The sequence below is a fragment of the Myotis nattereri genome (assembly GCF_964212035.1).
Source record: "Myotis nattereri genome assembly, chromosome: 3".
Lineage (NCBI taxonomy): Eukaryota > Metazoa > Chordata > Mammalia > Chiroptera > Vespertilionidae > Myotis > Myotis nattereri.
This window is the reverse complement of record NC_138077.1, coordinates 192,937,214-192,960,998: the sequence shown is the minus strand read 5'-3', so window position 1 is coordinate 192,960,998 and position 23,785 is coordinate 192,937,214. Positions and strand designations below refer to the sequence as shown.

The 23,785-nt window shown below is 40.5% G+C and overlaps 1 protein-coding gene across 1 annotated transcript in view; it reads left to right on the top strand.

The window, feature by feature from the left end:
- The window catches only part of THRAP3 (thyroid hormone receptor associated protein 3), a 54,141-nt gene that overhangs the window by 26,468 nt on the left and 3,888 nt on the right, over positions 1 to 23,785 (top strand). The window contains exons 3-10 of the mRNA XM_081086255.1: positions 6,889 to 7,060; positions 11,468 to 12,370; positions 13,821 to 14,528; positions 16,392 to 16,564; positions 17,776 to 17,887; positions 18,697 to 18,781; positions 20,695 to 20,882; positions 23,552 to 23,747. Coding sequence (XP_080942381.1) covers positions 6,924 to 7,060; positions 11,468 to 12,370; positions 13,821 to 14,528; positions 16,392 to 16,564; positions 17,776 to 17,887; positions 18,697 to 18,781; positions 20,695 to 20,882; positions 23,552 to 23,747 — 2,502 coding nt within the window. The 5' untranslated portion in view covers positions 6,889 to 6,923. The remainder of the gene's footprint in view (positions 1 to 6,888; positions 7,061 to 11,467; positions 12,371 to 13,820; positions 14,529 to 16,391; positions 16,565 to 17,775; positions 17,888 to 18,696; positions 18,782 to 20,694; positions 20,883 to 23,551; positions 23,748 to 23,785) is intronic.

Below are 23,785 nucleotides of genomic sequence, written 5' to 3'. Positions count from 1 at the left end.
TTGATTTAGAGAAGCTTGCGTTGGCTTTCTCTGCCAATATTCCTTTTTCTTGGAGTTGAAAAATAAGATCTGTGTTTTTAGTGATATTAAAGCCAAGTAATTATATATCTTAGTACCTTTGTTGTGTTTTGTTGTAAGTAAAATGGCATCTGTTCTCCCAAGAGCTATGTTCTTTCAAGGACCGTTGAGATGCTTGGTAATTAGACAAGTGGTGGGGAGGGCTGGTCTTTGAAAGGGTGATGGGTTGGGAAACTCCTCTCAAGTGGCTCTGCAGAATAGTTTGAAGACGAACCCTTGCTCCAAGTGACAAAATTGTATCTGAAATGATTTCAAAAGGCTACACTTGGATTTTAAATAAAAAAGGTGGAGGGATAAAACAACAGTTGTATAAATGTAAGATGGAGGAGTAGGACATCTTGCAGCTGAAGAAAGGTTTATGAAAAAGGACTTCAGGGTTTAGTGACTCAGAGCTCACTCTGAGTCAACATGTAGTGTGGCTGCCAGAAAGAAAAATCTTAAACATACTAGTAGTGTCTAAATAGTTCTATATTAGGCCACATTTCAAGAATCACATCCAGTGTGTCCCAATGAAAGAGAACAAACAGGAATTGATTCCATGGCGAAGAGGGTAATAATGTGAAATATGAAACCATGACATCTGAAGAATGTTGGAAAGTTGAGGATATTTGGATCATACCAGGCTCTTTTTTTTTTTTTTTAAATATATTTTATTGATTTTTTACAGAGAGGAAGGGAGAGAGCCAGAGAGCCAGAAACATCGACGAGAGAGAAACATCCATCAGCTGCCTCCTGCACACCCCACACTGGGGATGTGCCTGAAACCAAGGCACATGCCCTTGACTGGAATCGAACCCGGGACCCTTCAGTCCGCAGGCCAACACTCTATTCACTGAGCCAAACCGGTCAGGGCCATACCAGGCTCTTAATTGGGAGTTTAGGAACTAGGTCGTCTTATATATCTGCATTCTAATGTAATAGATAGTAAGTATTGATCATTACTATCAATAGATATTAAGTATTGGTCATGCCTTTCAAATTGATTACTGGGTGGATTCTTTCATAATGCTGATGTAGGAACATGGCTACCTTACCTTAAGTGTGAGAATCTTTTTGTCCAAAATAGTTGTTTGAGGAGACATGTTTTTACCCCACGCACATTTCATTGCCATGAGCGGTCATACTATTCCATATTATTCTGTAGGGACTCCACTTTTTCATAATATTCTAAATGAAACACCATGGTCAGCCAGGAAGAGTAGGCATTGTTGAAGAAGCAAAACTTACTTTTAGGGAAATTATAGTTTGAACAGAAATTAAATAAATACCAGGTACTTGTAACATGTAAGAGGTGCTAAATTGATTTCCAAGGTAGTACTTGTTTATTTCACTTCCCTTTATATTTTTAGAGCACCAACAATGAAGAAATGTTAGAAATAGGAAAAACTGTATGTATATGAAGTTTGAAGGTCTTCAAAATAGAATTGAGAGTTGTTTTGAATGAATTTTGGTAATTTGATCAGCTGGTTTTAGTTATGATCATCCTTACCTTATACGAATATACACTGAATGGCCAGATTATTATGACCACGTGACATTTGTAGGCAAATTAGCTATAATTTCACACGGAAGTTGCTAGAGGGCCAGACCATTATAAATAGGGAAGCAGGTTGTTTACCACGACAGTAGAAGATATTTTTTTCTGAAGATATGGGTAAACAACGCGATTTAACAGCCTTTATACATACACACACACATACATACATAAACTGAGTGGCCAGATTATTATGGCTGCTCCATCAGTACTTGGTTGGGCCACCTTTTGCCTTCAATACTATGGTGATTCATCTTGGCATTGACTCTACGAGATGTTGAAAGGTGATGCGAGGAACCTGACAACATGCCTGATGAAGAGCACTGTCCAGTTCTGTGAGATTTGATGGTTGTGGAACCAGCTGCCTGATGGCTCTTTTAACTTCTTCCCACAAATGCTCAATTGGATTGAGATCTGGTGATTGTGGGGGCCACCTAAGCAAGGTAAAGTCTCCCTCATGTTCTTGAAATCACTCCTGCACAATATAAGCACAGTGGCATGGCACATTGTCTTGTTGGAAGAAGCCATCTCCATTGGGATATGCCATCAACATGATAGGATGAACTTGATCAGCAACGATATTTAGGTATATTGTGCCATTCGGACGTTGTTCCACACAAATTAAAGGGCCCAAATCATGCCAGGAAAACATGCCCCAAGCCATAACACTGCCCCCACCAGCATGAAGGGTTGTATTCATGCATGTGGTGTGCATGCTTTCATGCTGTTGCTGCCAAATTCTCACTCTGCCATCTGCATGATGCAACTGGAAATGTGATTCATCGGACCACATGACTTTTTTCCAATGCTTGACTGTCCAATCCTTGTGTTCCTGTGCGAATTGGAGACGTTTTATCTTGATAACTGCAGACAGCAAAAGCGTTCGAACAGGCCTTCGGCTTCCACATCCCGTACGATGCAGTGTATGGCTAATTTGCCTACAAATGTCAGGTGGTCATAATAATCTGGCCACTCAGTGTGTGTGTGTGTGTGTGTGTGTGTGTATAATATATATATGTATATATGTATGGCACTTTAAAAGGCTGTTAAATCACGTTGTTTACCCATATCTTCAGAAAAGAATCACTTCTGTCGTGGTAAACAACCTGCTTCCCTATTTGTAATGGTCTGGCCTTCTAGCAACTTTAGCATGAAATTATAGCTAATTTGCCTACAAATGTCAGGTGGTCATAATAATCTGGCCACTCAGATTATTATGTATATTTGTTGAGAGAAGAAACTTCATGTCTTTTGGACACTTCCCTTTTCATGTGACTTGCTCTTAATCTTCAGGTGGCAGCTTAAATACCATCTCTTGACCATACTATCTAAATAACTACCACGCTGCATATATATGCCAACATAGTATTTTCTTTGTCTTCTTCCTAGTACTTACCAGAATTTATAACTACAATGTTGCTTGCTTGCTTATTAGTCTAAGTGCGCCTAGTTTATAAGCTCCATGAAGGCAAGGACCAAGTCTGCTTTAGCTTACCCACTGTCTAGATAGAGTCCTCTTGAATGAGTTAAGTATTTTATTGATTTATTTCCAACTGTTGTTTGTATCATCCAAAGTTATTCCACGTAATTCTCAAGGTATAGTGATGTTTTTACTGTTAGTTTCAATTCACATTAAAGAAGTTCCAGGAGTAGGAGTGGGGATGGTATCACAGTATTGCCACTCTTCAGTGTACTTGTCAATTCTAGTAAGTTTAATATATGTAGACGTATTAACTTTGGCTCTGTATGTATTTAATTGACAACTTTTTCTCTGAATGAAATTAGCTTCTTAATTTTCCAATTTCTGATGGTTGTAATGAGTATTTCCTTTTTCACAAACTGTTGCCTCTTCTTTTTCTTTTAAAGTCTGATATTGTCCACCTGTTGTATAAATGATCTAAAAGGATTTTATTTCTGGCTCAAGCTAAAATTGAAGATTGGACAGAGATGTTGCTAGGCAAGACTATCCCTAAACTTGTAACAGAAGAAAGCCATTCAGCAAGCGTGAACCCAGAGAGAAAATCCCAAAATATGTTGAAGGCCAACTAGCAAAACAAAATGTATTTTCAATATTCAGTTTCTATAAATTGTTCATATACATCTCCACTTCCTATCCCTGAGTAACTTATTCTTCTACCCTGGCTTTGTATAATGATACTGCTGCCAAAAATCAGTTCCAAATTGAAGTATCTTTGACCTTGGTAGAGCACACAACAGTTTGATCCTTTGGCAGGATCAGACTGTAGGTCTTTGGTGTCCTCATTACACAATCTCTTACTCATCACCCTTTGTCTCTGGCTTCCTGGCACTTTCTCGGACCTCTCTAAATTATGTCTGTGGGATTATGGTTGTTTCCTATGAACTGGAGTTATAGTAGCTTCCTGGACTTTTGCCTTTCCAGAAGTTATTAAAATTATGAATGCAATAATTAGAAACAAATACCATCTTTCACTTTTCCTATCTCTTGCTCTTTTACCAGATCCTAAACTTGGTAAGAGCGGAGAAAAGACTTAGCTCTATGAATGACTTCTGCGTGCCAGACATTGCTCTACAGAGGTGGAATAATAGTGGTTGAGAACACTGGCTTAAAAAACAAAAACAAAAAACCAACACTGGCTTGAAGCCTGGTTGGCTGGGTTTAAATCTATAAAATGGGACATAATAATGCCCTCTTTGTGCCCTGGATGGTGTGCTCAATGGTTAAAGTGACGGCCCATTAACCAAAGTTTTCTCAGGTTCAATTCCCTGTCAAGGGTGCCTGGTTTGCAGGAGTGCAACTAGTCAATATGTCTCTCTCACATCAATGTTTTTCTGTCTGGCTCGCCCTCCCTCCCTCCTTCTCTTCTCTCCCTCCCTTCTCCTCTCTCTAAAAATCAATGGGCCCTAGATGGTTTGGCTTAGTGGATAGAGCATTGGCCTATGGACCGAAGAGTCCTGGGTTCGATTCCAGTGAAGGTACATGCCCGGGTTGTGAGCTTGATCCCCAGTGTGGGGCGTGCAAAAGACAGCCTATCAATCACTTTCATAATTGATGTTTCTATCTCTCCCTCTCCTTTTCTCTCTGAAATCAATAAAAATATATAAATAAAAAAAAATAAAATAAAAATGGGAAAAATATCCTCTAGTGAGGATAAAAAAATGCCCTCTTTTGAGGATAAGTTTGTTAAAAAAACCACATTTTAAAGCATTTGTTAACAATCCTATATAATAAAGAGCTAATATGCTAATTAGACTGAACAGCAGAATGACCCGTCCAGATGACCTTTAGGACAAAGCCGAACAAAGCCAGGGCTGTGAGGGCCAGTGCGGGCCTGTGCTTGCATGAATTTCGTGCATTGGGCCTCTAGTAGTTCATAAATAGCAGAAGTAAAACCAGTGAATTACTGAAGCAGTTATTAGTAAAAGTTTATTGTGCACACACCAAAAACACAGTTCATAAACTGGCAGAACTAAAACCAAAACATGGAAGGAGACTCAGGTCTATGTTGTTATGAAGCAGCTTACTATATAGTGAGAAAGCAGTGAATATGATTCACAGTGATTGATTATAATAATAGAATTTTCAGTGATTACTTCCTATTAACCTTGGGAAACAGTTCGTTTTTGTTTATGATTTCCAGAGGCATAAGCAAGAAATGCACATGTTAAGGTAAATGCACATGCAAAATAAGCTAAATTAAGCTTTATTTGTTTGACCGAACAGGTTTTGTTTGCTTAGGGAAATTTCAAAACTGATTTCCCTTTTGTTTTTTATTTTAACACTGTTCTGGGCATGAAGTAAATAAGAAAGTTGAGATTTCTGCTGGTGGAAAGCTCACCTTCTAGTTGGGTAAAGATAGAAAACAAAAAAGTAAGCAAGATAGTTTTCAAGTACTGAATTGAGTTTTCCGAAGGGAAAAAAAAACCAGGTACGGGATTAGATCCTAGAAAATGACTGGTGGCTACTTTTGATTGGGTGGCCAGGGCAAACCCCTGAGCAGATAGCTTTTGAGCTGAGATCTGAATAACAAAATCTGTGAGTAGGAGAGGGTGAAATATTTGTTGATGATTATTTTTCCCTTACAAGCTGGGAGCAGCATCACTTAAAAGAAGTCATTGCTAAGCAGTGAGATGGCGAGGTGTGATGAAAAAAGCCCTGGTGTTTTGGCTATTTACTGGCTTTGTAATCTTTGACAGATCCCTTATTCTTCCTGGTCTTTGGTAGACACATACTTTAGCACTGCAGTGTTTTGTTACTTGGAAGATGCCCAAAGTTCTAGCAGGATATAAAGAGAATAAGTGAGTTAGCTTGACAGTGCACCTTACTGACCAAACCCAGCAGTCAGGGCAACTTTGAGGTTCTCTATTCATTCCTGTAGAGGAGAAAGAAAAGGAAAGACATTTTGTTTTTTTATGGGAGAAAATGACCCTATAAGAAAGTTGATGCCGAAACCGGTTTGGCTCAGTGGATAGAGCATCGGCCTGCGGACTGAAAGGTCCCAGGTTCGATTCCGGTCAAGGGCATGTACCTGGGTTGCGGGCACATCCCCAGTAGGAGATGTGCAGGAGGCAGCTGATCTATGTTTCTCTCTCATCGATGTCTCTAACTCTCTATCTCTCTCCCTTCCTCTCTGTAAAAATTCAATAAAATATTAAAAAAAAAAAAGAAAGTTGATAATAACTAGCTAGAAGAAAGTAATGGATCTTCACTTTATAAATTATTTTAGTCCTATGTTTATGGATTAATATCCTGTATTTTACAAGATGTACATATATGTTGTTGTGGTATTAAAATATTTGAGAACACTTGCACTTTTAAAACCTTTTTCTTGGAAATAAATATTAAGGCTATGCCTCATGACTTCAAGGTCTGGGAATTAGAGAAATGGTCAGATGTGTACCATTTCCAAGATAGACCATAACCAAGATATCATTGCGCATGGTTTATTCTGTTAGAACTGGGAAGCCTGTCTCAGGTCATTTCAGGTCAGCTAACTTAGTTGGCAAAGCTTGTTTGCTTATTGCGAAAAACTGTGCACTGAATATTGTTAGCTCTCCTCATTTTGCCAGTATTTTATAGTGTTACCCAGTTTGTGTGATATGTCAGGTTTTCCATCTGCTGCTGTGGCTTGGGTCTGTTGGGATTGTACTGCTTAGAATTCAAATCCTTGATGACAGGGGAGAGAGAGAGGGAGTGAGTTAATCAGTTATTTCATCTGCATTAAAAAAAAATGTTTCTAAGAGAAGTTCAGGTTTGCAAAGGGACTCATTTATTTGAACCTGTTTTCTTACATTAGGTGTAATTGAAGAGTGACTGACCCTTTCTTCAGAGATGTCAAAAACAAACAAATCCAAGTCTGGATCTCGTTCTTCTCGCTCAAGATCTGCATCAAGATCTCGTTCTCGTTCATTTTCGAAGTCCCGATCCCGAAGTCGATCTGTCTCTCGTTCAAGGAAGCGAAGGCTGAGGTAAGTGAGTGTGATTGTCTGTTGAGATGATAGTTGCATTGGGCCAGATGGGTTTTTGAAGATCTTTTGTTAGATTCTTTCTGTGAAAGTCGGATGGTGGTGGTGGGGGAGCAGGGTTTGGCTTGAGGTGGAGGGACATTGGGTTGTAAGATATTCCAGGTTTCTTTAAATGCTACAAATCTAAATCAGCTCTTCTTGCCATATTGTTTGCCTAATTCCTTTTCTCCTCTGCCAGAGCACATACTATTTCTCATCTACTTTGGAAGAAAGCATTTTGTATTTATTTGAGCTGCTTACTTTAAATCTCTACATCTGATGATTTTTCATTGAAGTGTTTTTGGAGTCTTAGACCAAAGTTTATTTTCATCAGGAACGAAAAGATAGCTAAGAGGATTAATAGTATGATCAACATTGCAAGGAAAAGAAGCCTTAACTCACTAAATAAACCTTAAAAACTATATCAGGAGTTTGTATACACCGGATGTGCCAATTACAAGCTGCATCTATTTAGTAAACACATTTTAAAACTAATCTGAAAATCACTATGTAGACATCACCTGGTCTTCTTACCAAATGTGCAAGTAATTCTTTTAAATTTATTACCAATATTCTTTAATTCAGTCAGTTTTCACACCTTTGGGTGGTATTTCCCTATTTCAATTATGTCCTGGAATAGGATGCCAAACCTCCGGCATCTTTCTCTTAATGTGTTGTGAGTTGGGTTTTTCAGACTTTAAAACTGTTTTAGTTTTCTTTTGTGAATAGATAAGAACCTTTCAGTAGATACAAGTTTCTGTATGTGCATTAGGAAAATATTGATGTATTTAAACCAAAAGGGGAATCTTTGCACAATTTCACTTTTTGTCAGAATTGCATTAGGCAAGGAGGTAATTTCTCAATTTTGCCACTTGGAACCCTTGCTGTTTATTTCTGATAAGTCTTTATAATCCTTTTCTTAAATGAATTGATTATGAAATTTAAGCCTCAGGAAAAGGTGCTATTAAAAGCTTTATTTTTGATGGTTCCATAGTACTTCTATAAGAGTCTTAAACAAATGGTTGGTGGGATTCCCCCCCCCCCCCCCAACAAGAACAAGTTAATTTCTTAAATGGAATCTGTGAGAAGCTACCTGAAAATTAATTTCAGACCAGAGGATGAACAAAAAAGTAGGTGTGCATAAGTATTGATGACTCCAATACAATATAGAACAGGAAGTTACAAATTTTTAGTCTTTCCTCCAAACAAATACTAGATATTTTTTCTTCTTTTTAAAGATAACATTACACCTTGAGGGTAAGCACTCTTAGCCTTTCTCCCTCTCATGTTTTTTTGGCATGCATTTTCCCCCCCAAACTTTGTTCAAGCCCTACCAGTGGTCGGCAAACTCATCAGTCAACAGAGCCAACTATCAGTAGTACTTCAAAATAGACTTGCCCAGGCCGAAAATGGACTTCTGCGCATGAAGTTTCAATTGCACTGTACGTGCGTACCTGCACGTGGTATTTGTGGAAGAGCCACACACAAAGGGCCAAAGAGCCACATGTGGCTCGCGAGCCACAGTTTGCCGACCACGGCCCTAGACTAAATAATGCCTGTCTGTTGCCCAGTCGTGTCAGAGTCTATATAAATAAAATTCTATCCCGCCTTCTCAACTCCTCCAAAAAACAAGAGGGAAAACCCACTAAATAAATTTATATCTACTTTGGGAAGTTACCATCAAGGCCTTGGGACTGAGCAAAGACTCTTAGTAACTCCTACCTAGCACCCAGAGTTTTTTATTTGGGCTGATTAAATCTATTTTAGCCTCTTTGGTTCTGAAAGGTAACATTTTAGAACTTTATTTAGTAAGTAAAAACTAAGTAATTGGTTCAAAAATAAGAGGCTATACAACCAAAACTCAGGGACAAAATAGAACTGACACAAGTCAAATTGAAAAATGTTAACCACCTCTGAGGTATTTGTGATAAATAGAACTGGGAGGATCTGTCCGGACAGATCTCTTCCGCTTATTCTACAAATCATTGGCATGGTCATCAACTTGGCAAATGAGGAAAAAATATCATAGGCAGGCAATATGTGTTGGGGTAGTCTAGAGCCCCTTTATGTGCTATCTTATACCTAGAAAATTATTGTTTTGGAGGAATTTCTCCACTAGAAAACAAGCTTTTAGACCTGATGCTAGTGTGACTTCTCTTTTTAGAAACAGATAAATTTGCCATGGATGTTCAGTTCTTATTTCTGGCTTATCTGTTTCATAATTTTTTTTCTTTTTGTTTTCCTTCTCCTACAAGGAAATTATACTATCCATCCAGAGAGTTTGAGAAACCATGCCTTTAAATTAACTTAATTGCTGAGTTTTATAGAATTGGAGAAAATTGTTTCCTTGTATTTCACAGACTGTATCCTTTTAAGTGACTTTTTGTAAATAACTTCATTTGCAATCTGCAGAGACTCATGTTCCTGCATCTGTGCAGTGACTGCGGGTTTTGGATGCAGTATGCCACAGGGCCGTCACTAGTAATTGGTGACAGAAGCAACAGTAGCCTCTGAGGATGGCAACATGAATTAAATCCTCCTTAGTTTGGTTTTACAGCACCTCCCTCAAGTGTAGTCACTTAATCTGGTCACATTCAGTTGCATAGCCAGCATCTGCCTCTTCCTTCTTTTTTTCTTATATTGTACTGTTTTCGAATGAAAAGTGTGGAAGGTAAGTTTGTTTGTTTTTAAATTGTACTTAAATAGCAACCATTAATGACCAGCATTATCATGCACCTTGCTAGTTGCTCTTGTTCTTGGGATAAAGAACCTGAATAAGTAGTAGAAAACTAAGCCCACTTTGTCTTTATATTAAATTAAATGTAAATTTATTTTTTAAAATGTCATTTTGTTGTTAAAACCTGTCACATTTGCTATAAAATAATTGGTTTCCAGTCAGACCTGCTATGAGGCCTGCTGAGTAACAAGGGTTTTTATTCTATATGTAAAGAAAATATTTTTGGAAAGCGTTTTCTAGCAATTTTACATATTTCTAGCTAACTTCTTATGAGTAGTGGTTAATGTTAATGATGTGTATTATAGTTGACAAGACAGGTGTTATCTAAGAACCCCAGTGGATTTTTACACCAGCAGATACAGTTTTTGGCTTTTTGATCAACTGATAAGCCTGGTATTCATGGACATAAAATTTTTACAAAGTTAGGTTACTGTTGAATACCCGTGATTCTGGAAATGTACCTTTGCCAAGTTAGAGTTCTATATTTTTAAACAATAAAGAACACAATTTAGGCATTAGGTTGACTTGAAAGATGTGCATGGGAAGGAAGGGTTGTTTTATAGTTTCTCTGCTAATCTCCGGTGTACTTGTGTGTCTTACAGTCAGTAGTGCCCTCTTGTGGCACACAGTTAATCTCCTGTAGTTCACAGAAACTGATCTAGTGAGACCATTTCCAAGTCCCCAGTAAAAAATTCATACTTGTATGCCTTGCTGATATGATTTTAGTTAAAAATCTTTTAAGCTTTGAACAGATGAATTTTCTAAGTCCCTAGTTAAGTGGCTTAATTTAGATCTGTTACTGTGTTTTACAATTCCAGGTCTTAGTGGAATCTAAGAAATTAGCCCTGCACAGACAGAGGTGAATAGGATGGGGAGTAAAGTGTTATAACAGCATAGGGGCCAAAGAACCTGAACAGTTAACTGTATGGATACCGTAGTTTGTAGTTCTTCCTTGCTTCCAATGATCTAGGCCCATGGTCGGCAAACTGCAGCTTGCGAGCCACATGCGGCTCTTTGGCCCCTTGAGTGTGGCTCTTCCTAAGCTTTAGGAGTACCCTAATTAAGTTAATAACAATGTACCTACCTATATAGTTTAAAAAATTTGGCTCTCAAAAGAAATTTCAATCGTCGTTCTGTTGATATTTGGCTCTGTTGACTAATGAGTTTGCCGCCACTGATCTAGGCTCTTGTAAAATCCCCTGTGCTGTAGAATCATAAGCAATTAGTATACTATATTAAAATGGCCTTTGTTTAGTTTACTGCATTAAGAACATTTTGCTATTCTTTCACTGCAGAAATATATCTCTACTTAAATGTGCTATACCTGGAGTGAGGGGCAGGGGTGGACTATAGGTGGTCAATGGAAGAAAAAAGGGGACGTATGTAATACTTTCAACAATAAAGATTTATAAAAAAATGTGCTATAATAAGTATTCTTGGCATCTTATTTGTTAAAATGATTCTTATTTGTATTTTTATACTTAACGTGATTCATAAGCAGTGGGATTAAATATTTAAGTGTGCTCCCTTTGAGCAGGAATTTCAAAATGTTACATTTTATTGACAGGTTTTTCAAGAATAAATATGTTTGTGTCAAAATTCTAACATTTCTTCTCCCTTTATCCCCTTTTCAGTTCTAGGTCTCGTTCCAGATCATATTCTCCAGCTCATAACAGAGAGAGGAATCACCCAAGAGTATATCAGAATCGAGATTTCCGAGGTCACAACAGAGGCTATAGAAGGCCCTATTATTTCCGTGGGCGCAACAGAGGCTTTTATCCATGGGGCCAGTATAACCGAGGAGGCTATGGAAACTACCGCTCAAATTGGCAGAATTATCGGCAGGCATACAGTCCTCGACGGGGCCGGTCCCGATCCCGGTCCCCAAAGAGAAGGTCTCCTTCACCAAGATCCAGGAGCCATTCTAGAAACTCCGATAAGTCTTCCTCTGACAGGTCAAGGCGCTCCTCATCCTCTCGTTCTTCCTCCAACCACAGCCGAGTTGAATCTTCCAAGCGCAAGTCTGCAAAGGAGAAAAAGTCCTCTTCCAAGGATAGCCGTCCATCTCAGTCTGCTGGGGATAACCAGGGAGAAGAGGCCAAGGAGCAGACATTCTCTGGAGGCACCTCTCAAGATACAAAAGCATCTGAGAGCTCGAAGCCATGGGCAGATGCCACCACATACAGTGCTGGTTCTGCATCACGGGCATCGGCAGTTTCCGAGCTGAGTCCCCGGGAGCGGAGCCCTGCTCTGAAAAGCCCCCTCCAGTCTGTGGTAGTGAGGCGGCGGTCTCCCCGTCCTAGCCCTGTGCCAAAGCCTAGCCCTCCACTTTCCAGCACATCCCAGATGGGCTCAAGTCTGCAGAGTGGTTCTGGGTACCAAGCTGGGTCACACCAAGGTCAGTTTGACCATGGCTCTGGGTCCTTGAGTCCATCCAAGAAGAGCCCTGTGGGTAAGAGTCCACCGGCCACTGGCTCCACATATGGCTCGTCTCAGAAGGAGGAGGCTGCTTCAGGAGGAGCAGCCTATACAAAGAGGCAAGTATCTTGCTTCCCTGGCCTGGTTGTGTTTTTATTTCACCAGCTGGCAGTTTGATTGTAATGTAATCTAAGTTAGAGCTGTGATTAATGGTAAAGAGATAATCCCCATTTCCTAAACTTTTCATTAGCAAAATTGAAAAGCATCACCTAAGGACATCTTAAGCTTAACTCTAGCTTTCCTACCTTCCTGAATTTGTATTGCAGCATAAAGTTTCTTTAAACTACTCTGAAATGATGTTTTCACATTTAAAAATTTGCCTTGGATTCTACCAATGTAAGCCAGAGAACAGTAGAGATTTGTGGGTCAGCTATCAAAAAAATATGATCTTTGCCAAAATGAATGGCCATTGGAGCTGTTAGACCCGCTAAGAACCACCATCTACTGTGATTGATCTACATCAGCCCATCATGGTGAAGAGCTGCACCCTCACACCCTCCAGTTGAGGAGACTGTGCAGAATGGGAAAGTCCAAGGCTTAGACCAGGAAGGCCTTGTTTTAAAAATCACAAGGTGGGTGTATTCCCAGTAGAAGCCAACTGGGCTGCATGTTAGGAGAGGATGGGACAATGCTTTCGTCTTTATACCTTGGGGGACATGGTGAGTTGGAACCTGAATCTACGTGTGGTTGGATGGATTGGGACAGCAGAGACATAACAGGGATGTTGGCTTGGGACCAGGTTGTCAAGAGGGATTTACCAGGCAAGGGGTATTTCCCTTTTTCTTTTATTATTCTTTGATATCCTGCTGTCCTTTAATTCTGTTTTACCATATTTCTCCATTAATGGTACAAATGAGATGTTAAGAATCTACTTTCCAGCCTGAATTCTGTAAGTCTACTTTAAAATGTAAGTTTGGTTCCTTGCCAGAACTGTGAATGTCTTTAGAAGACTTGGGTATGAGCTCTGCTTTTCCATAATAAAGAGTAGGATGATTTCCCCCCTGCTCTCAATTAACACATGTTTTGTTTTTATTTGTGTTTGCAGTATATTTCATATTTAGATCTTCTAGGTGACTTGAAGCAAATTTGAAGTCTCTTTTGAGACTTGTATTTCCAAATGTGAGTTGTATAAAAGCAAAACAGTCCAAGGTTGAACATTCTATGTTAATTTTGCTGAAAGCAGATTATAAGTGACTGAATGAAGGTTGGATAAGACCTTAATTTTTTTTTTCCTAGAACACTTACAGGTAAGTAGGTTTTTGTTTTTTAGTATCCTAAAAATTACCTTTGTTATTTTCTTTTTGGTTGCTTTTGTAAGACACAACTCCATGGACCATGTATTTTTCCCTTAAATTACTAGAAAGTAGCCCAGGAGAAAGTCCTTTGGTAACACTGGAACCCACGAGACATGTTTATTCAGAGATTCAAAAACCCAAGACCAGTGGCGCTATTTTAGATCGGGTTGCTTAAGAAGCCTCTTGTGTGTCTCCCTTTTGTTTCTATAACTAGGTATCTAGATGAGCAGAAGACAGAGAATGGAAAAGATAAGGAACAGAAACAATCAAATACTGATAAAGAGAAAATGAAAGAGAAAGGGAGCTTCTCCGACACAGGCTTGAGTGATTCAAAAATAAAATCTGATCTGTTTGCTCCCAAAACTGATTCTGAGAAGACTTTTCGGGGTAGCCAGTCTCCTAAAAGATACAAGCTCCGAGATGACTTTGAGAAGAAGATGGCTGATTTCCACAAGGAGGACATGGATGATCAAGATAAGGACAAAGCCAAAGGAAGGAAGGAATCTGAGTTTGATGATGAACCCAAATTTATGTCGAAAGTCATAGCCGGTGCAAACAAAAACCAGGAGGATGAGAAGTCAGGCAAATGGGAGGTGTATGCACCTTCAGGGAAGGAAAAGCAAAGGAAAACAGAGGAGCTGGAGGAGGAGTCTTTCTCAGAGAGATCCAAAAAGGAGGATCGGGGCGGGCTCAAGAGAACCGAAAGTGGGCACAGAGGGTTTGTGCCTGAGAAGAATTTCCGAGTGACTGCTTACAAAGCAGTCCAGGAGAAAAGCTCATCGCCTCCCCCAAGAAAGACCTCTGAGAGCCGGGAGAAGCTAGGAGCCAAAGGAGACTTTTCCACAGGGAAGTCTTCCTTCTCCATTACTCGAGAGGCCCAGGTCAATGTCCGGATGGACTCTTTTGATGAGGACCTTGCAAGGTGAGGTTTAGTCCTTGATCGGTGACCTAAATGGTGTCTCCTAACCGCTCTTCCTGAGGACATTCTGGAACCAGGACAGGCCCCTCTCATATTTTCCCGCTGTCCAAGCTTCAGAGCTGATACCCTCGGGTCCACACCTGTCAGTGGGGAGTGTGTGTCACTGAGCTATTACATGTTGAAGTCAGGGTGGTGAAGGGTGTTTCTTCAGTGACTTTTTTTTTTTTTTTTTTTTTTTGTGTTGGGTCCCCTCTGCTGTTTTCTGGCCCTCTATCCAGCCCCCAGCCCCTCCTCACCTTCCCAGCCTTCATCCTGTTTTTTTGTTTGTTTGCTTTCCCCATGAATTTGCTTAAGGTGCCTTTGGCCTGTAGAGCCATCCAGGATCCAGTTCTCCATTTTCAGTAGGCTCCTAGAGTCTTACTATTACAGGCCTTCACCAAGAAATAATATGGCAGTTTTTAGAGTTGGGGCTGTGGGTAAGAGGAGAACTTCAGGAAAGAGTGGTGATAGCAAGGCTAGTTTTGTTGTTTACTTTTATTAGTATTTATTTTATGTTGAATTTACTCCCAGGCCATAAGTTTTGTTTCTTCGGTTTCTTCTGGAATATCTTTTTCTTCTGTGCAACCTCCTCTTCTGGTTTAGAAACAATCTGCATGTTTTCTATAAGGATCCTCTCAATGAGGCAAGAAAAGCTCCTGTATGGGTTAATATGCCCATGAGCTCTGTATGTTCCACAACACATCTTGGGAGCTTTGTTCACCTGGGTGTGCTCAATGACCAGAGAACCTACATCTAAAGCCTTAAGTTCAGCATTAGAGGCTTTCTGCGTTTTTAAGCATGCGCAGCAAAAATTCAGCACTCTTTTTGGGTCACCGACCATGTATCCAGACCCACTGTTTCACCTGGGCACACCTACCAATTCCACGTTGCAACGACGGAATGACACACATTGCTTCTGGAAAGTGACATCCTTCAGATACTTGGTGGTTTTTTTGGACATGAATACCCTTGATGGCCTGGGCAGTTTCACTAGTGTTCTTAAAGTGAACATGAAGATTTGAACCTCTTGATTTGCATGATTTTGTGGGGGGTTTCTGGGCCAAGTGAATAGCAAACTATTTTCAGAAGTCACCTCTGGCTGCATTCTGGAGGAGGAAGAAGCTAGGCTTTTTTAAAAAAATACATTTGTTTTGTGCTTTTTAAAAAAATATATTTTTATTGATTTCAGAGAGGAAGGGAGAGGGAGAGAGAGATAGAAACATCCATGATGAGAGAGAATCATGGATTGACTGCCCTCCTGCAAGTCCCCCACTGAGGATTGAACCCACAACCCAGGCATGTGCCCTTGACCGGAATCGAACCTGGGACCTTTCAGTTCGCAGGCTGATGGCTCTGTCCACTGAACCAAACCGACTAGGGCGAGGCCAGGCTATTTTTTACTTGGGATAAAAACTCTGCAGCCTGTTGGAAGTCAGCGGAAGCCACATTCCACTCCTGCTTCATTGTGTCGATTCACTGAATGGCTCTGGCTGGCCAAGCTAGTTGATCTTTTAAATACATTCTCATTTGTTGTGTTTGGTAAAGCCAGCAGTGACCCCAGAAACAATCACTGAGGTTTAACATTCATCCTAATTTGTTTCTATTAAAGATTGCCAGTGAAAAAAGGGAAGCAATAGATTTTGGATACCTTTTTCCATAGTTGTGCATTGAGGTTACTTTGAAATTTGGTAGGGAATTAAAAAAAAGGAACTTTGTGGATAAAATTAAAGCTCTTTGAACAAATGCATTGCATTTTTAGGGTTTAAATGTTCTGACTTTCTGTATATCTTGTTATACTGAGCCCCTTGTGGTTTTTTTTCCCTCCAGACCCAGTGGATTACTGGCTCAGGAACGCAAGCTTTGTCGGGATCTAGTTCATAGCAACAAAAAGGAACAAGAATTTCGTTCCATTTTCCAGCACATACAGTCAGCTCAGTCTCAGCGGAGCCCCTCGGAACTGTTTGCCCAGCACATTGTGACCATTGTTCACCATGTTAAAGGTGAGTCCCAACCCCAGTCTGCTCAGGATCCCTTGCCACAGCTTAGCTTCCTCTAATATAGTGGTTCTCAACTTGTGGGCCGCGACCCCTTTGGGGGTCGAACAACCCTTTTACAGGGGTTGATATCCTGCATATCAGATATTTACATTACGATTTTTTTTTAATTTCTTTTTTTTTTAAATATATTTTATTGATTTTTCACAGAGAGGAAGGGAGAGAGATAGAGAGTTAGAAACATCGATGAGAGAGAAACATCGATCAGCTGCCTCCTGCACATCTCCCACTGGGGATATGCCCGCAACCCAGGTACATGCCCTTGACCGGAATTGAACCCGGGACCCCTCAGTCCGCAGGCCGACGCTCTATCCACTGAGCCAAACCGGTTTCGGCTACATTACGATTTATAACAGCAAAATTACAGTTATGAAGTAGCAACGAAAATAATTTTATGGTTGGGGGTCACCACAACATGAGGAACTGTATTAAAGGGTCACAGCATTAGGAAGGTTGAGAACCACTGCTCTATTACAAGCAAAAGGATGAGCAGATGAATAAAGGAGCCTTATGAGGCCCTTCATCTTATTGAAAGGGCCTTTGAAGCGATGGACTGACTGGAAGGAAATCAATTTCAGCGAGGAGTTTCCATTTTTTAATTACAGAGCTGAACATTCTGAATTGTTAGTAGTGGTCTTTGATCATGAGAATAGGTAAAATCTTCCACATGAAGGCTTAAAATGCTTGCAAAGAGAAGTATGAAAAGTGGCTTTACCTGCAACTCTGTCTTTTCTTGTCCAGTAAGTGGAAGCCTCTTGTTGACCTTATGCTGTGAATTTCTTCTCCACCATAAGGGCAAATGGAAGTGGATGGGTTGGGGAATGGCAGAGAGGTGATGTAGAAGCTGGGTTGGTCCAGTTATAGGTCTCCTCTGAAATTTAAACTTAAGCAGGAATTGGTGGTGTGATTCAAATGACAGTAAGCTCCAGGTTTCTCTCTTTGTATCCATGTCCTAAGATAGATAAGGTAGCTACAGTGGTATTCTAGTGCCCAACATTGGATTGTGCAAACCAACCTTTTTTCCTTTCTCTTCGGTATGTTTGTTACATAGATTTGAGTATTTTAGTCACATCTCTGTGGCTGCAGGTTCATACAAAAGAGTTGAATATTATGTCTGCCTTTGATGGCATAATGTGTTTTTCTTTGAATCCCCACAGAACATCACTTCGGGTCCTCAGGAATGACATTGCATGAACGCTTTACTAAATACCTAAAGAGAGGAACTGAGCAAGAGGCAGCTAAGAACAAGAAAAGCCCAGAGATACACAGGTGAGGACCTCAACCTTACATTGGAGGTGGTCATAGAAGACTGATCATCAGATATTAAACTATCCTTGCCTAGCAGTAGAATTTAAGGTAACATCCTGCAGATTCTAGGAAAGGAGTGGGTGTTTATAGTTGTGAATGGAAAGGAGTAGTCAACTCTTGAATGTGTTGTATAGTAGGTAGGACCACATTTGTATAGTCGTCTTGGATTTAGAATCATGCCCTCGTTGTTTCTCCTCTAGACCTATCTCATTGGTGAATAATGGGCCATTACATTCTAATTTCCAAGGTGAAACTTGTTAGTAGGACATCTAGATAGTCCTTAAAAAAACAACAACATAAAACCAATTTCTTATTGATTGATTGGTTTTAGACAGGAAAGGAAGTGGGTGGGGAGAAACATTGATTTGTTTTTTTCACTTATTTATGCATTCAGTTGGTTGCTTCTTGTATATGCCCTGACCGGGGATCAAACTCACAACCTTGGCTTATCAGGACGATGCTCTAACTAATTGAGCTTCTGGGCCAAGGCTCTATAGATAATTTTGATATGAACTTGAAATCATAAGCTTGTCTGTGAGTCTGCCTTCCTGGATGTAGCATTACTGTTTGAGAAGTTTTAGATTTTAGATTTTGTGTGCTTTGTGCATACCTATGGGAGAGGGTAAGAATGCAAAGAATATAAGTAATATGTATGTAAGTTATGAAACATAATAAAAAGGAATGCCTATGATTCCATTACCAACTTATAAAATATTACCTATATTATAGTCACACTGGATATTTAAAATTTTTTGTGTCTTAAATTTTAGGAGGATAGACATTTCCCCCAGTACATTCAGGAAACATGGATTGGCTCATGATGAAATGAAAAGTCCCCGGGAACCTGGCTACAAGGTGAACTGTTGCTTTGATCAGTAATTCCGACAAAATGAGTGCGTTGGGCATGAACTTGACAGAAATGTGTTTGTTTAAATTACTCTCTACTTAAGTTTGTGTTTTTCTTTTAAGGATGGGCATAATTCTAAAAATGAACTACAAAGGGTTAATTTTTATTAAATGTATCAACAACCTTTGTGAAGTGGTTAGAATATGGTAAATGACCCCAAAGTCTATTGAGGTGAGCTTGAGAAAAAAAAAGGAGTTTTGGAACAAGTGCCCATGATGAGAGAAGAAACTTTTTGTGATATTTTTCTGCTTGTAAGTATTATCAAATCAACTATATACATGCACTATTTCCAACCATGATTTAAAAAAGACATGCATGTCAGAGGAGAGTGAAATATTCATATCTTAACTTAGTAGACTGTTTTAAACAGCTAGTCCAGTTTTTCCTAACATTGTACCATATCTGTCATCTGTTGGTTACTGTTACTTTGAAGCTAAACATTACTTTGATAGCCCAGCTACATTTGCAATGATGTGCACGTAAAAACTCTGTTATTAAGAGGTTAAAGCTTATATGCACTCTTTTAATGTGAAATACTAGATTTGAGGCTTTAAAAAATCTTAGTATTTATTGACCTTCATTCACATATACAGTTGAAATTTAAAAATCCGAGATGGTTCTTCCAATGCTGCTGAAACCTTTCTAAAAATTTTAATTAATCTTCAAGTTTTCTAAACAAATTTGTCTTGTTGGTTGAATGTGATGAGAGGCACTTCTGCACAATCTCTGTTCTCTCCCATCCCCTTTTCTTTTTCTCGAAGTGTCCACCAGATTGACACTAACATGTGAAAAGCAAGGTTTTGAAACCCAGAAGACATCTCATCTGTCCCTCACAAAGCCAACTCATTAGAGATGTTGTGTGCACCGCCTGAGGGAGCAGCGCCTGCTTTTGTCTTGCTTTTCTTTAGTCTTTGGAGGGTGCAGAGACGCCCCCCCCCAAAAAAAAAAAACCACCCAAAACAGTGGAGATACAATAAACTTAATACCTACCACTCCTGTTAAAATTAAACTTTTATTTCAACAAAAAGCTTAGTGTAAGTGAAATGTTTCTAATACAGAGTGAACTGTTCAGTTCTTGCTCTTTTAGGGAGGTGTTAGTCCCATGAGACAAAGTCCTAGTGGGTAATGTTCTTGAAATCACCTTGCATCTCTGCTCTCACTAAGTTTCCTGAGAACTGTGGGACCCTTGCAGTGCTGGTCATATTGTCCCTGCCCTGATGGTTACACTTCCTAGAAGAAGATTCTTCTTCTTCTTCCTTTTTTTAATTTAAAAATAACCTTTGACCTCGTTTTGCCACTTTATGAAATTATGGTACTCCCTGCATTATTGATACTTCCTCTCTAGAGAAATTCTCAGTATAACCAACCATTTAGGAAGGCTGTTTAAGGTTCCCACTGTCTGTCTTCGGACTCAGTACTCAGACATGATTCCAAGTCTAGGATAAGCTTGGGGTGGCTGCTACATTGTAGGTAGGAAAAGGGTAACACATGCATTTCTACTCTTGTTGGTGAGTAAGCAGGAGCCAGCCTTAGCCAACCACTTTCTAGCTCTGATTTGGCCGCCTCAATTATAGACTAGCCAGTTCATTATAGGGCTGCGGAGGAAACGAAGCAAGATCAATATAGAGTATTTTTAGAAGGCTACCATTATTACATTAGAGAACTGGTTTGGGATCTGAGGGAGGGATCCTCATGAAGTGACTTCTTGAGACATCTGCATCCCTCCCAAGCTTGGGTGAGGTGCTCACACTCCCAGTTCTCCCTCTGCACCACTCCATTGGAGTAGTAACCACAGTTTATGGGGTGGTTGAGTTGGCAGCCCTGAACCCCAAAAACCTTCATTTTGATTTTCTTTTGGCAGGCTGAGGGAAAATACAAAGATGATCCTGTTGATCTCCGCCTTGATATTGAACGTCGTAAAAAACATAAGGAGAGAGATCTTAAACGAGGTAAATCAAGAGAATCAGTGGATTCCCGAGACTCAAGCCACTCGAGGGAAAGATCAGCTGAGAAAACAGAGAAAACCCATAAAGGATCAAAGAAGCAGAAGTACGTGAGCCCGTCACCTCATTCAGATTCCTGAGTGGAGTCTCTTCTGCCCCCTTTAGGCTCTTCGCCAAACCTATCGAAGTGGGTATGAACCTTCTCTAAAGAAGGCCTGCCCTGGGAGATGGCCAGCTCATTGGGCTGTGGGAGTGTGGGAAATCATTTGGGATTCAAATCTTCATGGGGAGGTTATGTTTTAGAAATGGCTCAAAATCATTATCGGGTAACAACACTGGTCAAAACTGTGTGGAACTAGATAGGACAAGATTGTTGCTCTTAATGCTTTTAAAACTAAGTTAGCAAACACTTCTAAGAGAGGTTATTTGTTTTTCTTTTTTGAAAATGACAAGCTTTTATTTTATTTTTTATTATTATTTTAAATATATTTTTCTTGATTTCAGAAGGGAAGGGAGAGGGAGCGAGAGATAGAAACATCAATGATGAGAGAGAATCACTGATCATCTGCCTCCTGCATGCCCTTACTGGGGATCGAACCCGGGATCCTTCAGTCCTTAGGCCAACACTCCATCCACTGAGCCAAACTGGCTAGGGCCAAGAGAGGTTATTCTTTAAACAAAGGTAGCATTGTTGAACTTCATAGGGCAGCATTTATGCTAAGGTCCTGTTTCTATGTGCATTTTGACGTTCCATGACTTTCTTTTTTTAAAAGTACATTTTTATTGATTTCAGAGAGGAAGGGAGAGGGAGGGAGGGAGGGAGGGAGAGGAACATCAGTGATGAGAGAGAATCATTGATTGGTTGCCTCCTGCATGCCCTCTACTGAGGATCCAGCCCGCAGCCTGCTGCAGCCTGGGCATGTGTTTTGACCAGCAATCGAACTGTGACCTCCTGGTTCATAGGTCAATGCTCAACCACTGAGCCATACCAGCCTGGCCGTTCCATGGCTAATCAATCATGTCTCATTAAATGTAGGCAAGTTGAAGCCCCACACCTTCCCATAAGAAACAATGCCGCCCTAGTTGCTTGGCTCAGTGGATAGAGTGTTGGCCTGCGGACTGAAGGGTCCCAGGTTCGATTCCGGCCAAGGGCACATGCCTGGGTTGCGGGCTCAATCCCTGGTGGGGGTGTGCAGGAGGCAGCCGATCAATAATTCTCTCTCATCATTGATGTTTCTATCTCTCTCTCCTTCTCCCTTCCTCTCTCAAACAAATAAAGAAATATTTAATAAATAAAAAAAAGAAACAATGCCACCTTTGCTGTTTCTGAACTTCAGCTGGCAAGCATTTTTGCATCCATTTGATTATCAAATCCTTTGAGAACAGTTGGATAGTTGGTGTGAAGGTAAAGAAGCTACGCTCGGGACAATTTGTCCAAGATCGTAGAAGTACCAGCTGACATTAAAACTCAAGATCTTCTGTTGTACTTTGTCTCTTTCCAGTGTGTTACTTGTGTATTAGGAGCCCCAGCAGTTTCAGGGCTGCCATAGATAAAGGACCTGCTACTCCTCAATAGGAAATGGAAGTGGTAACAGTTCTCAGGGCTGCCCTGGTGGAAAGGGAGCAGAACCTCTCAAGTGTTTCGGGTTGGTTGGGATTATGGACTGATTCCTTCCCCTGGAACACAAGGAGAGGGAGTGCTAGGATTCAAATCTGGAGCCTTTTGGAAACCTCTTGATTTCTAGAAGTCAGTTCTACCTCTGAGTTATATGAATCCTATGACAATAACTTAGATTTCCTTTGTTATGAGTAAATGCTAGTAGGATTCAAATAGTTAAGTTCTTGAGTTTGTCACATGTGGAAAGTGGGGGAGGGGCAAGGTGCTTTTCCTAATGGAGGAGGATGAGGGAAGGGAGGACAATGATAGGCCACTGCCACTTGGCTGGCTTCTTCCTGTAAGTCCTTTTCCACCCCTGGGAGCCTGGCCTTTTGCCACCTTAGAGGCAACCTCCCCTAGACGCAGGGCTGGCCCTGACCTTTAGTACACAGACAGTGACTCATGGCAGTAGTCTGATTTGCTATAGTCTGTAATTTCCACCAGATGAAGGGTAGGTAGGGAAATAACTGGGAAGAGTTCTGCCAGATTTTGTGCTTAATAACACAACCTGTTTGAGCTCAGTGTGAGGCGGAATGTGGAGCAGTAGTATAATTAGAAGTAGGTTTGAATCCAGGTTCTGCTCAGCTCTGTCACCTGAAAAATGAGGGAATACTACTGAATACTCCGAGTTGCCATTTACTGTGTGCCTGCTATGTCAGTGTAAAGTGTTCGATCTTTAGAGCAACCCCAAGAGATAGGTAGTGTTTGTCCTAAGAGAATAAAGTCCTAGAAAGCTCAGACAGATGCTAATATATGAAGCTTCTGTCCCAGTACCATACACATGGGACTCTCAGCACAGTGTTAGTGTTCTTCTGCCTTTCTGTTTCATGCATATGCATTAACTGAGCTGCCAGAGGCTATGGACTGTTTTGTTCCTTACGTGTATGTCCTATGTTCATCACAGGCTCAAGTGTAGATGCGTCAGTGAACATGACTGACAGAATTGGGACCTCCCCAGGTACCCTGGGTGGGTAAGGTGGGATGAATTGGGGTTTTTTTTTTAGGTTACTCATATCAATGCCTTCATCACACACACATCCCTGATAGTCCCGTGCTTCTTATTCAGGAGGCCCAGCCAAGGGGTTTATTGCTTTTTCCTGGCTCTTCTGTTTTCATAGGAAGCACCGGAGAACACGAGACCGGTCCAGGTCATCATCCTCTTCCTCCCAGTCATCCCACTCCTACAAAGCGGAGGAGTACACTGAAGAAACGGAGGAGAGAGAGGAGAGCACCACCGGCTTTGACAAATCAAGACTGGGGACCAAAGACTTTGTGGGTCCAAATGAAAGAGGAGGCAGAGCTCGAGGGACCTTTGTAAGACCCTGCCGTCACCCTTCTCTCTAACCTCCTGC